This window comes from Armigeres subalbatus, chromosome 3, assembly GCF_024139115.2.
Source record: "Armigeres subalbatus isolate Guangzhou_Male chromosome 3, GZ_Asu_2, whole genome shotgun sequence".
NCBI classification, from domain to species: domain Eukaryota; kingdom Metazoa; phylum Arthropoda; class Insecta; order Diptera; family Culicidae; genus Armigeres; species Armigeres subalbatus.
Window position 1 is genome coordinate 107,390,664 of NC_085141.1, and position 15,244 is coordinate 107,405,907.

Here is a 15,244-nt window from a genome sequence, read left to right on the forward strand (position 1 = left end):
AAAAATTGGGCCTTTTAATGACATAATAAAATGGGTAAATTAACCACAATATAAACATTGGCTTCTAACAGTGAAATATTTGTTCAGTGCCGCTGTCATTTTTTACAAAAAAGTTTGTAATTATAATGTTTTCAGCGAATTACGTGGATATAGTGCTTTGTTTAAAGTCGGTGAGATCCGGAAATGGAGCTGGCCGGAAAGCTGGATATCCATGATGTAAAAAATCATAAGGGTTGTGTACAAGACACGACCGCCCGACGTAAACTACGTAAAACAGTTTCGTGAAAAGAAGAATCTAGTGCCAGTGCAAGAATACATATTTGCAGCAGCTCTCTACAATACGCGCTCGTTATTCTGCTACGAACGGCAAAGTAGTTCTGCTACGACGTCGTACTTTGAACAAATTCGTCTTGCCTCAATCTTCCTATGTTTAAAATGGTGTCCATGAGAAGAATCGATTAATTCCCAATAATGCACATTTCGAATCACTAACGACCACACGACTCACGCCATAGGCTGGAATAACAAAACCAAATAAGAATATTGAAAGAATTAAACTTGACTGCCACTGAAGCCATCCATGCGAATACATATTTGTAGCATCTCCCTCCGACGCGCGCTCGTGATTCTGCTACGGACGCCAGGCAACTTTTGTGCGGATAATTTGCACTTTAAAAAAAGTTCGCCTCGCCTCAATCTTCCTTTGTACAGAATAGAAGCCCTGAAAAGAACCGATTTTTCCAATATCCCATATGTATTTGGAATTAAATTTGCTCAGCAACTCCGCCGATGCTTAGAGATGTCGTAAAATCTCGATTAATCGATTAGTAACTAATCGATTACTCTCGATTCTTGACGATTATTGAATCGATTCATCGTTGAGTAGTAATCGAATCAAAATTAATCGATTATCATAACGATGAATCGATTAATTGAAGTAATCGAAATCTAATAGTTGTCGTAAAATCCCGATTAATCGATTACTCTCGATTCTTGTCGATTATTGAATCGATTAATCGTTGGGAAGTAATCGATTATCACAACAAATAATCGATTAATCGAAGTAACCGATTAATTTGCGACATCTCTACCGATGCTGGGACCGCTCTTCGCGATATTTCAAATGAAATGCCACGCGCGCGGGGGAAAGCAGTTTTCTTATAATCAATAAAGATAGCCCATTAGTCCCGCCTCTTTGTTGTCCGGTATGACTGCAAATATTGTGTACCCGTCACACACTTACTAAAGGGGCGTGACTACAGATTTAACTTTATTGATTACAAGAAAGCAGCTCTTCCGCGCGCGCGAGCCATTTCGTTCGAGATCGTAGTCCCACCATCGGCTTCGGCTGCTACCGGAAATTTCATTCTCATCGATGGTGTGGTTCATGCGGTCGTTCGCGCTCAGATTTAATTTTCTTGTCTGAAGTACTAATGATTGGCTACCATCAGAGAAAGTAGCTTTTAAAACACAACTTGAGGCGAGATGAATTTTGTACAAAGTAAAACTTAATTGCTTGGTGATGGCAGATTGCTTTCCATCGGTAGCAGAATCACAAGCGCGCGTTATAAAAAGACGCTGCCGATAATTATTCGCGTGGATAGCAGTAACAGTCAAGTGAAATTTCCCATCAAGATTATAATTCTAGTAGGTAGCCTGCTACTTGTTTAAGGTTTTATTTCCATCCATGCGAATACATATTTGCAGCTTCTCCTTCTGACGCGCGCTCGGACCGGCAGTAATGCTATGATTCCGCTACCGATACCAAACAATTATGCTTTGTTCTATGAAAACGTTCGTCTTATATCAACTTTCTCAATCACTTATCAATCACTGAATCATTGTTCAAAATTAAATCCAAAAATTTCTAGTTCTAGCGGTTTGCACTATAGACAAATAATTTCAACTTAACCTTCCTCCCAAACATAATGGTGGTTCTGAAAAGATCCGATTCATTCCCAATTATGTGCCTCACCAACAACAACTACTGGACTGCGCGACAGCCATCTGATGATTCGGCTCTACGTACGCCGTTAATTGCCAGATCCAAAAATGCTGCTTGCAACACGGATGTAAAGATATACTGTTGTTGCCACAACCGCCACCACTATCGAACGAAAAAATTTCATCCGCACAGCCGTTGTCGCTAGGACCGCCTCTGGACGCATTGGTCCGCTTTCCATGAAATCCAATGAAATCCATGAAAATGACGCGCGCACGCGAAACACGGGGCTTTTTATACACAGGAAAAACGAAGCAGTGGATCAAAAGGCCCGTACCTTACTGCAATCTGATATCCGTGTTGGGGATTTATGAACGGGATTGATTATTTTTGAATTTTTCACCCGGCTTGGAAAGAAATAATATTTTCAATATTTTGCCGTTGATAATGAATAGTTTTAATACAATTAGCAAATTGGTGGAAAGTTTCGAATCTATTAATAACAAAATTTCGAAAATCCGTCGAAAGATAAAGTCGCCATTACCGTTTGAAATCTTACATGATTTCGTGACGGTCCCCAATTTGAAATTTTCATTTTGCATCCTGTATCCGAGGCTTCCCATTAGACGTAGTTAACGTCAAAATGCGCGAACAAAAACACGTCCGTACGTGTTGCTGTCTTGAACTGGAATGGGCCACGGGCGCGCTGGGAGAGCAGTTTTCTTATAATCAATAAAGATGGCTCATTAGTCCCGCCTCTTTGTTGTCCGGTATGACTGCAAATATTGTGTAACCGTCCACACCCCCCAAAGGGGCGTGGCTACAGCAGCAACTTGATTGATTACAAGAAAGTAGCTCTTCCGCGCGCGCGAGCAATTTCGTTCGAGATGTCGCGGAGAGCAGACCGTGGTACCACCTTCGGCATCGGCGGAGCTCCTACCGGAAATTTTATTCCCGGCGATGGTGTGGGTCGCGCGGTCGTCGTCATTAACATTAGCAGCGCTCAGTTTAAATTTTTTTGTATTATGTAGGAGGAATGACGGCTTTGGCAGGTTTTGTTCTATTATTTTCTGTGGGGAGGGGGGGGAAGGGATTTGTTGACCAAATTTTATGAAATTTGGCCACAATATTATTATTATTATTAAAATCTTTATTGAAGAGGTTTTTAGCCCAAGGCTAGTTCACCTCCGGCCACAATATTCTTTGATATGCTATGATATGATATGATATGATATTTGATATGAAGTACTAACGATCGGCTACCATCAATGAAAGTGGTTCTTGGGAGCGTCCACAAAAAACGTAACGCTTAGAAGGGGGAGGGGAGGTTGGCCAAAGTGTGACGACCCATACATAATTTTTAGATGCTTCATACAAAAAGTGTGACATAGGAGGGAGGGGGGGTTGAAAATGTCCAATTTTTGCGTTACGTAATTGAAGGATCTTCCCTTAAGGTGACTCGAGGAGGCACTACACACCGTGTTATTTTTCCTATCTTTTGTCTCTTTCTAACATTGTCACCTCGTAATTTTGGAGTGGCGTATTTTGGTTTTTAGTTGTTTGATGTAACTGTAAATGTATCAGCATGTAGATTGCGAGTAAGCACGCGCCGGTGATACTTTTTAAAAATCATATTTTTTGTAAGAAACAAATGTTTGCAGCTCCTCCGTTAGACGCGCGCTCGTGATTCTACATGTATACAGAAAACATACGATCGTTCAACTCATCCATGAGTTTTTAGGTGCTGAAATGTCTCGCGTGCGCGGGAGAGCAGTTTTCTTATAATCAATAAAGATGGCTCATTAGTCCCGCCTCTTTGTTGTCCGGTATGGCTGCAAATATTGTGTAACCGTCACACACTCACCAAAGGGGCGTGGCTACAGGTTCAACTTTATTGATTACAAGAAAGCAGCTCTTCCGCGCGCGCGAGGCATTTCGTTCGTGATATCGCGGAGAGCAGACCGTGATACCACCTTCGGCATCGGCGGAGCTCCTACCGGAAATTTTATTCCCAGCGATGGTGTGGGTCGCGCGATCGTCGTCGTCAGCATCAACAACACTGAGATGGAATTTTCTTGCGTGTTTCTCTACGATGGCGGCTATGGTGGTGTATATTTCTTCAACGGTGGCGTCTGAAGTACCATCGATTAGCTGTCATCAGTGAAAGCAGCTCTTAAGCCATAATTTGAGGCGAGACGAATTTTGATCAAAGTTCATATTAATCTGATATTTTCCTGATAGTTTTCGTCGGTGGCGGAATCACGACCGTGCGTCAGGGACGCTACAAAAATTTATTCGCATGGATAGCATCAATACCAGTGAAATTTCCCGTCAAGATTATAATTTTAGTAGATAGACTGTTACTTGTTTCAGGTTTAATTTCCATCCATGCGAATACATTTTCGCAGCTTCTCCTTCTAACGCACGCTCTTCGTTCCCACTGATGGCGTAGGTAGCGCTCGTAACAGGATCGTCGCGACAGAGAATCCAACGATGGCAATATGTTGCAGTTTAGCGGCAAAATCATAGAGCCAGCATCTGCATTTAAGTGAAATACTCTTGTGATATTCTGACTATCGAATGGTTGCTGTTGTGTTGGTGATTAGAAATCCGCATGATCTGAAATCTGTCCTTTTCAGGGCATTAAATTTTTCATTGGAGGAATTTGGTTTTATTGGGAGTAAATTCATGAGATGGTTGCGTTAAATCGGCAGCAGTTACGCAAAAAATCATTAGATTCAATCCATCATTTTACTTCTACAGAGTTAGAGATTAAAAATCCATGGAAAGATAAAGTCGCTAATAGTTTGGAATCTATCCTAATTTCGTGACGATCTCGAATTTGAAAATTTCCGTTTTACACCCCGTATCTGAGTCTTGCCCTTAGACGTAGTTTACGTCAAAATTATTTCAACTTAACCTTCCTCCCAAACATAATGGTGGTCCTGAAAAGATCCGATTCATTCCCACTTATGTGCCTCATCAACAGCACGACGTTGATTGCCAGATTCAACGATGCTGTTGGGAACACGGATGAAAAGATGCACTGCTGTTGCCACGACCGCCACCACCACCCAACGAAAAATTTCATCCGCATCATCACTCATAAATTTTAATCAACGAGCCCTCCCGTGCGAACGAAATCATCTGTGGAATGCATCATCAGGAATGCATCACGCTTGAATTTGTAATGCTAAAACGCATCATTTCACTCATTTGCCAAAACATCATTTTGGTTTAAAACGCATTCGAAATTAATTTGGGGGCAATTTATTGCTTATACATGAAAGAGTGTCTAATATTTTATGCGAGAAACGTCAATTCACTGTTTTTAACAAAGGAGAACAAAAGAAATCATACGATGATTCAACTCATCCAGGAGTTTTAAGGTGCTGAGTTGGGTGCGTTACAACTCACGCTTGATTAGAATCGTCCATGAGTTTTGAGTTTTTACCACCACAGACTAAACCACAGGCCTTATCGCTTGAACCGCCCTGGTCCGTTCTCCGTGACATCCAGAATGAAAATGACGCGCGCAGGCGAAACACGGGGCTTTATATACACAGGGAAAACGAAGCAGTGGATCAAAAGGCCCGTATCTTACTGCAATCTGATGTCCGTGTTGGGGATTTATGAACGGAATTGAATTTTTCACCAGATTTGGAAAGAAATAACATTTTCAATAGTTTAACGTTGATAATTATTAGTATCAATAGAATTGGCAAATTGCTGGAGAGTTTCCGAATCTATTGATAAGCAAATCTCGAAAATCCATCGAAAGATAAAGACGCTATTAGCGTTTGAAATCTATCCTAATTTCGTGACGGTCTCGAATTTGGAAATTTCGGATTTACACCCTGTATCTGAGTCTTCCCCTTAGACGTAGTTTACGTCAAAAAAACATAGTGCGGTATAATTTGGTTGACCCAAAAAGTAAGTTTTTCCATTCGCATACAACAGTAGATTTTTCAATAGAATTTAATTGATTCATTACAGTGCAATTCAGTTCTGCAGTTCTGTTCAGAGTTCGTGCTTAAATACTACCCCGTGCAAGGAACCATGGTATTGGAACTGGTGCTCGAAGAATCGAATTTCGTGAATTCTTACGAGGGAAAAAATACCACTTGCAGACGGAGAAGGCGGAAGCTGAGATCGTTTCCTGAAAGCAGGTCGGTTGATTGGCTTCCAAATGTTTCGAAAAACAACAATAAATTGCAAAAACTTGTTTCTGGTGTTCTTTAATTACAATCGTGTTCTTATCATACAATATAAGCTTATTTGAATACATAAATTTATATATGTAACATAACCTCAAATTCACATAAATGAAAAATGGGGCAAATTTACCCATATTGTCAATGACATTCAAGAGCAAAAATTACCCATTATTTGAAGTTCAGGGGGAATACTCATTAATGAGTAAATCGAGTTTACTCATTTAATGAGTTATGCCGCTTTTCTTCAAAATGGGTACGAGAATACCCATTAATGGGTACTTAAGAGCTTCCGTGCATGATAAATTTCTTTTTTGCAATTCCTGATCATAATATCTGGTTTACAGTTCGTCTTTGATCGATAAAACGGCCTACTTTTCCATACCAACGAAATGGATGCTTTAATGAACATTATGCAACTCAAATGAGTTGCATAATATTCATTATAACACTCATTTGGGTGCTATAATGAAAAACCAACACCAGAACACCAGTCACGTGACTACATTTTGCTAAATTAGCTTGGGTAAGTGCTCAAATAGTGTATTCTATGCGCCCCGTAATAAATTAAATAGTTTGGCGATCATGACATCCAAAATTTCCAAAGGCAAGTACATCTATCGCTTCACGACTTATTGAACTTTGCAATGTGGCACGGTAACATGGAATTCTTCTGATTCTTGATTCTTATCCGCAGCAACATAATTTATTGGCAAGAATGATCATGTGGAGAAAATTAGACTACAATTTTGGAACAGATTTATCAAATTAAAGTCCATTTTTCGTCATTGCAAAAAATAGCGTGTGCAACTCGTTGCAAAACTCGATTTTTTCAGCACTCGTAGTATTTATCCAACTCGGCAAGCCTCGTTGGATAAACGTACAACTCGTGCTGAAAAAATCATCTTTTTGCTACTTGTTGCACAAACTACTATTTTGCAATTCCTGATCATAAAACCTGGTTTACAGTTGTCATTTTAGTGATAAAACGGCCTACTTTTCCATACCAACAGAATGGGTGCTTTAATGACCATTATGCAACTCAAATGGGTTGCATAATATTCATTATAGCACTCATTTGGGTGCTATAATGAAAAACCTACATTGGGACAGTAGTTACATGGCTACATTTAGCTGAATTAGTTTGGGTCAGTGTTTAAATAGTGTACTCTAAACGTCTCGTAATAAATGAAATGGTTTGTTGGACATAACATCACAATTTTCCAAAGGCAATTGCATCCATCGCTTCATAGCTTTTCAAGCTATGCAATTTGGCACGATAAGATGGAATCTTATTGTTCTCTGCCGCAATATAATTTATTGACATGAATGATCATGTGGAGTAAATTCGATTGTACAATTTTGGTAAAGATTTTTCATATTAAAGCCCATTTTCTGTCATTGCAAAAAATAGCGTGTGCAACTCGTTGCAAAACTCGATTTTTTCAGCACTCGTAGTATTGTTATGTACAACTCGTGCTGAAAAAATCATCTTTTTGCAACTAGTTGCACAAACTACTATTCTTGCAGTAACCAACACGAAAGGAGCGAAAACAAAGCGAGAATCACCATTTTTCTGTGGGGGCTGCCTGTCTGATTTCGTTTTTTCGGAACTGTATACAAGTTTGATACATTTTTTATCATGGCTTGTTATGATTCGGAACAGTTTTTGCCTCTCTTTTATCGTTGTTCGTTATCTATTGAGAGCGATTTCTGCAAACCCTGCTCTACATTACAACTGGAACAAGGCCTGCTTTTCAACTTTAAATCTTACTGTGAAGTTATTCAGAACAAAAAAGTTTTTTGAATATTACTCTTTATCATTGTTCTAATTTTTACACTATCTGACATTTAAGCACAATCCCGCTTGTTCCTCGTAACAGAAACCCCAACCGTGCATAATTCAATCAATTGCTAGGGTCAACACCGCTGTGCAATGATTTACTACTGCGATGCCATCATAAGCATCGACTTTCAGTGTCCGCGATTGCATGTTTTCTCACACCCCATAACTCGCTTGCAACGTGATGGGGCCACAGAAGTGTGCCCATAAAAACCAATACAACACCTTAGGAATGCCGGCCGGCCGGCCAGTCGGCCAATCCCACCAGATGGCGCTTCCATCCCCAACGTGGTGATCCGAAACGAGATCACGCTGTTGTAGCTGCAGCATAAAGAAAAACAAAGGCCTGGGCGACGGACGACGACGGCACGCCAAATTTATGACTCTGACACCTCGGCGCTTTCACGCAACCCAAGAGCCGTAGGTACCTACTCCGAGAGGTGAGCGACGGACGACGATCGATGGATTGGTCATAAATCAAGTGCCAGAAATTGGCATAACGAGATCACCCGGCTACGAACGCAAACAATGGCCACGATCGACGGTTTGGAAACTCACATTGTATGTTCCGATGGGATAAGGTGTGAAACTGGATCCCCGTTGTCCGGCAACTGTAGAAATTCGAAGAATTTCTGTTACAAGTTGTTGAGAGTATTTTTTTTCTCTATTACACGTACTCTTGAACAAATCCCATAATTTCGAGTGTATTTTTTTATAATTATAATTTATTTTAGTGTATTATAATTTACTACGACTTTTGTGTTATATGTTTTCGATATGTCTGATCAGTATATAACAAAAAGCTTTATCTTATTATTTCGGTGTCACAGCTTTTGCACAAATTGTTTGAGCTATTACTTACTTACGTTATTATTCTAATCACTCTATTTTTCTCATCAATTCCATATCGTATTTTGCTTTTTCCATTTTTCTTTTTTTTAATTACATATTCTAATCTCTATATCCATTTTCCAATTTTATCATATTTCCAATATCGCTTCATTCATTTTTCATCTAATTGCTTTCATTGTCAAGTTTTCCATTACATCCATTGCATGGTATACATTCATATGCCCAAGGAGTTGAGAATTCGAAAGACCGGATCGATAATCGCATCGGGTCTGGCTAGCTTTAGCCCCACTAGACTGAACTGATGGTTAAGTAAATTGAATCTTCTGTTAGGTGAAATGAATTTTACTTTACCATATTTACTTCACACAAGGGTACTTTAGTGGCTCCGTGCATTCTTCTATCTCTCCATTAATTCGCTTATGGTTTTCCATATGAGCAGTCAGTGCAGTGGCCCTTCTCAAGATAGGTAGACGCGAGATAGAGAATGCGCTATCCGTTTCAAGTGGCTAAATTAATCGGGTTCGTGTACTTATGCGCAGTGGTTTTATTGGGCAAATGATTTACTATTGACGGATAAATATTTCTACTTATCGAGTTATATTACAGGTGCAACCGTAGGAACAGGTGGCTTAATACACCCTGCTGCGACAAATGGTTGAGCCGCATGCTGTTTAGGTGACTGGATTCATAGCACATGTGAGCGTAGCTAAATTCAATCGAAGACTCATATATTGCATCACTAAACATCATTTCTAATGCTTTGTGAATAATTTTCATGTAGCTTTGTCATAAGAAGATAGATAAAAGGCTAACATAATTGAGGGAGTCAAAGGGGTGTAAGTGATAAAAACGTAGTTTTGAGAAAAACGGGTGCAAAGTTTTTCAATTTTTTTTTTCGTTTCATACAAATTGTGTCCCTTTTCTTCTACTCTTCTTCTTCAATTGCTCTACATTTCAACTGGAACTTGGCCTGCTTTTCAAATAAGTATTCTATTAGCATTTCCACAGTTATCAATTGAAAGCTTTTCTATGCTCGCCATTGCATGAGTAAAGGGTGTACGGAATCAAATTGCATCACTTCCAAAAGTCGATAACATTTTGCCTCCTGGGCTGATTTTAACGAAATTTTGTGGAAGACGGCTTCAGCATTTGTTATTCCCACTGCGTTGTTCTCATTCATTACGAAATATCCAGTAGTTTCGAAAATACAGCCGAAGGAACAGGACGTGTGAAAATAAATCTTGCGCATTCACCTCCATATTCCACATCTTATAAAAAGATATTAGTAATCCAATTTTGTGCCTTTGACCCCAAAATCACCAGAATTGCGGCCGATCGAAATATACTGGTCTGGAATGAAAACACGAGCTTCGGAAGCCTCCGAAATTGATCATTACGAAATTATCATTAGGCTGTTCCTCTCCAGAGGTGCAAATCTTACTGAGCGTCTGTTCTCCGTATTAGGGGCGGCTGATCATCGTCCGAGTGCCAGCGAGGGACTCTAAGTGAAACTGCGCACCATGGTCCACCGGGAATAAGGAGGAATGGTCTTCCGGAAATTTAGGAGGTTTGGCGTCAGGCCGTGCAAGCCAGCCTTTAAAAAAACAAACGCAACGAATAATCAACAAAAGAGTAACCCAGTGTTGCCACATATAAAGATTTATCTTATTTATAAAGATTTTTTAATATTTTTTGATAAAGATATCTTTATATAAAGATTAAAGATTTTTTTGAAGAAATAAGATTTTTCAAGATTTTTGTGCATTTTGTAATTTAGTGTTCTGTTTTTTTTTCTCATTTTTGGCCGATACTTTAATCCGATATCATGACCGATAAGGCAGTTTTCACTCAGTAAAATCCGTCAGCTACCAGATGGCTATCGCTTGACTCAGTAGTCAAACGGAATAATGATCGTTTTTCAAAGCTTATCATGTACTTTACGTTCTATTCGAACTGTGACAATTATTGAACTGCCCAGCGCCACCGTCGTCACCTCTACGATCCCATCCCTGGTAGAAGTCATGAACAGAATAAAAAAACATGATATAGACTTGATTGATATAAGAGATAAAAGGACAGGCAACAATATCAAAAATTTGCACCGAAATATCATTTAAATATCAAGATATGCTATGGATAAGAACAAACTAATGGCACATGATACTGATCTCTTATTATAAATAGCATAAATTGATCTCCTCATGATATTTTCATGCAAAATATTGATATTGTCGTTTGATCTTTTATCTCTTATATCAATCATGTTCATATCTCATTTTACTATCTTATCAACATTTGATATTATTCAGCTATTTTCTTCTACTCGGGATGACCTACTGCTTGTTAATAAAGTCAATCGTATTTTCCAATCGGAAAGCCCTGAGTATACGAACATGTACAGTGAAATTAAATCGCTTTATCTGATTATCCTTTCCAACATCTAGAAAGATGAATTTCTTAAAAATATCATAGACAAATGGCTTACAAAACTTTGAACAACATCTTCACGAGAAAATGAAGACCTACGTAGGGCTAGCGGCAGATAATCTGGCAGGACCTCTTGATTAACCGCTGAAGGTAACTTTCTATTCTCTCGCATGTAATTTCTATGTGGAGCTGGTGAAGCAAACAATCAAACTCTTGAATGATCCCGTTCTTAAGACAGCTTGATTCATCGATCCAAAGAATTTTGAGAACATTACCAGTCTCAGTTCGATCCTGAAGAAGATTCCAAACTTTTGCGGGAGCTCAGGGGTGCAAATCTTTGCAAAACTAATCAGATCGAAGAGCAAGCCGATAAGACGAAAAGTTGCGAGACATCGCTGGGCGGTAAACGGCGAGAAGGAAAGCTGGTATTTCCATTATTAAGAAAGTTCATCAATATTTCTATCTCATCCCTCATTCGGCAGCAGCTGTCAAAAGGCTGTTTTGGCCGAATAACTTTATTAAAACTTTGGTTAGTAACCGACTGAATATATATACGGTATACCAGCACGATTAATGCTATTTTGCGTTAAAAAATGTTATTTTAAAAGGAAAGGAGTTGCCAAGATGGCTTTAACGTTGCAATTCAATTCAAAATGCAAAAAGTCAAAATATTCACACTACAAACCTGAAAGGTTTATAACTTTTGATCACCTTGATTTGCAATAAATGGGATGGTACAAAAATACCTCGTAACTCGTTTCAAAATATCCTCTCATTACAAATATCTACCTGCTTCTAAAAAACCCAACAGATTTAAAAACATTTGTATATTTTAAAAAAAGTGAATATTTCAGCTATTAAGCACCTATTCAAGTTTAAGCCTGGAGCACAAAGACAAGTTCGCCAATCAACTCGTCGAATTTGACAGTTTATCCACGGGAAAATGTCAAATTTGACGGGCGAAATGACGAACGATGTTATGCGCTTCAGCCTTAAGTACATAAAGATTTTTTCAAGATTTTTGCTCACAAATAAAGGTGAAAAGATTTTTACGCCTGAAAATGAAGGTGAGGTTCGAAAAATAAGTGGCAACACTGGAGTAACCTCATCTCATTCCAGTTCGAGACAGCAGCACGTACGGACGTGTTTTTTGCTCGCGCATTTTTCCAAGTGTTTTTTCTCGTTCGTTCGCTGTTTACGTTTTCGCTTCGTCGCGTTGGCGTTATTTTCTCCCGGACCCGTCATGGGAGACTCGGTGGCCGATTCGGTCGCTGGAAAAGTGCCTAAGCGCACTGCTCTTGGAGGCGCGGGTAACCCCTCCAAGCAGCTTTTGCAGAGCAACGTGTTCTCGCCCTTGCTGCTTGATGACGCCGGCAATCCGCCGAAAAAGAGGAAGAAGCAGCAATCGCAGCTGCCGCAGGTGCAACCGGAGCGGAAGGAGAAGTGCCCGCCAGTTTTTGTGAAGGGCGATCCGCCGGATTTACGCCCAAAAATTCGCCCGCTGATCGCTAAAGGCCGAAATGTACTTTTCGGCTCTGCAGCGAGGGCGTGAAAGTGATGCCGGCCAACAGGGACCATCATCAATCCGTCGTGGAGTTCCTCGAGGTCCACAAGTATGACCCAGACAACCACACATCGCATAAGAATGCACGATCAAAATCGTTTACCGATCCAAGTTTCATCAGATTCGCATTGTTGTGCAAAGCTCATCAGTTTATTTATAAATTTTGCCGCACAGTAGGCTATTTTACGAGTTTATTCCAGCTTCATTTGTTGACATCGCATATTCCTGCAATCAAACTCACATGAAATCGGATTATCTGTCAAACAGAGTTTGTTATCACAAACTACATCGCAATGCATAACGAACAAACTCGCATAAAAATCGTGCACATCGCATACACTTCCGTGCAACGTCGGATAAGAAATACACTTAGATCGCCTCCACTTTTGTACGTAAAAAGTGTTTTCGCGACTGGTAAGCGATGAAATTTGTGCGCATAGGCATCGCATAACAGAAAAACAATTCTATTATGCATGCATTCTGGTTGTCTGGGGAGTACTACACTCATGACCACCCCGGCACGAAGCCGCTCAAGGCTTTGCTGCGAAGACTTCACGAAATGAAGGAGGAAGAGCGATCCACAAGATCGCTCGTCACGAGAAGGCGAGGAGATATCGCGACCAGCTTTACCTGATCCATCTGGAGCACGGCTCCACTACCTGGAAGGACCTGAAGCTGGTTGGCGTTATAAATTACACCGTCGTTGACTGGGAGCGATATCGGCCAGTGCACCGCGATGTCACGCAATGCACCAACTGCTTCAATTTCGGGCACGGCACCAGGAACTGCCGCATGAAGCCGCGCTGCAACAAGTGTGGTGAACCCCATCCGACTGACGACTGCGACAAAATGGAGGTGGCCGATCCCAAGTGCGCCAACTGTGGCGACAAACATCGGGCCACCACAAAGGGCTTCCCAAAGCGAGCCGAGTTCCTGGAAATCCGGGAGAAGGCTTCCACCAGGACCATTCCGAAGAAGAACCGTGTTCCTGTAATCAACGAGGTGAACTTTCCAGCCATCCCGGCTCCTCGTCGTGTGATTCCAATACTCCCACCGCTACAGCCGCACAAGCGACTGGCAGCGGCAGCTGCATCGGTCCAAGCTCCAGCATCGTCGGCACCATCCACCAGCGAATGGCCCCTCCTTCTGGGTTCCGTCGGCAGTCGGAGAACGAAGCCGTCCCACCAGGAGAATCTGCCCCGCTGTACAGTCCGGTGCAACTGATGCCGATCTTCGCGCAGCTCGCCACTCGACTGCGCGGCTGCAAAACCCGATTCTACCAGGTCTTCACACTTGGCATGTTCATCATTGAAAATGGCTGCTAGGGTGGGCCTGGTCAACTGTAACGCTTGCTCGCTAAAGAGCAAAATAATCGAGTTGAAGGATTTCCTTGAGGAGAAGGAAATAGACGTGGCGTTCATCACCGAAACGCACCTAAAACCGGAGGTGAACGTCAACATCCCGGACTTCCGCATCGTGCGACTCGACCGGCCGACCAGGGGAGGTGGTGTGGCCATCGCCTTTCGCTACAACATCAACTGTCGTCTGCTTCCAAGCTTCCAGCTCAGTGTCATCGAGGCCATCGGTGTCGAAATCACCACTTCTGTCGGCACAATCGCGCTCATCGCGGCGTACTGTCCAACGCAATCCAAAGCCGACGATGGATCATCGGCTGCCCTTTGGAGGGACATCGTCAAGCTGACGCGGAGACAAGGCCAGTATATCATTGCCGGCGACTTGAATGCCAAACATCAAGCCTGGGGCAATAGTCGCGGCAATCGAAACGGCACCATCTGGAGCAACGACATGGAGGAAGGCCACTACACGATCTTGAGCCCGGATTCCTCCACTCGGCTGAGTCGGTCCGGTGTCCACGCAACCCTCGACCTCTACATAATAAACCTGAGTGACCACGTCTCGCAGCCGGTTGTCTACCAGGAGCTCAGTTCGGATCACTATCCGGTGGTGGCGGAACTGGGCTCCTCGGTCAATCGGCACCAGCAGTTACGGCGGAACTACCACCGAGTGAACTGGCAGCGGTTCCAGCAGTGCGTCGATAACACCGTCGATTACGAGGTGCGTCCGGAGACAGACGCCGGAAAGTATCGACCGTCAGCTGTGCGCCATCGAAGAGGCAATCTCGGCGGCCAGAGAGCAGCATGTCCCGACGGCTCGGCAGGTAAGCAACTCCTTAAACATCGATACACTCACCAAAGATTTGATTCGATTGCGGAATGTCACTCGCAGGCAGTTTCAGCGTACTGGACTGCCTGAGCTTAAGGGACGCTGCAATCGAATCACAAAAATTATCAAGGCCAGAATGGTGGACCTCAAAAATAACGACTTCTCGAATAAGATCCGCACTCTCCCAGATTATGCTAAGCCGTTCTGGAAAATGACCA

General features: G+C 41.8%; 1 protein-coding gene across 1 annotated transcript in view; it reads right to left on the reverse strand.

Moving 5' to 3' along the window:
• Nucleotides 1-15,244, reverse strand: part of LOC134221870 (uncharacterized) — a 75,895-nt gene that overhangs the window by 42,970 nt on the left and 17,681 nt on the right. The window contains exon 2 of the mRNA XM_062701039.1: nt 8,558-8,610. Coding sequence (XP_062557023.1) covers nt 8,558-8,610 — 53 coding nt within the window. The remainder of the gene's footprint in view (nt 1-8,557; nt 8,611-15,244) is intronic.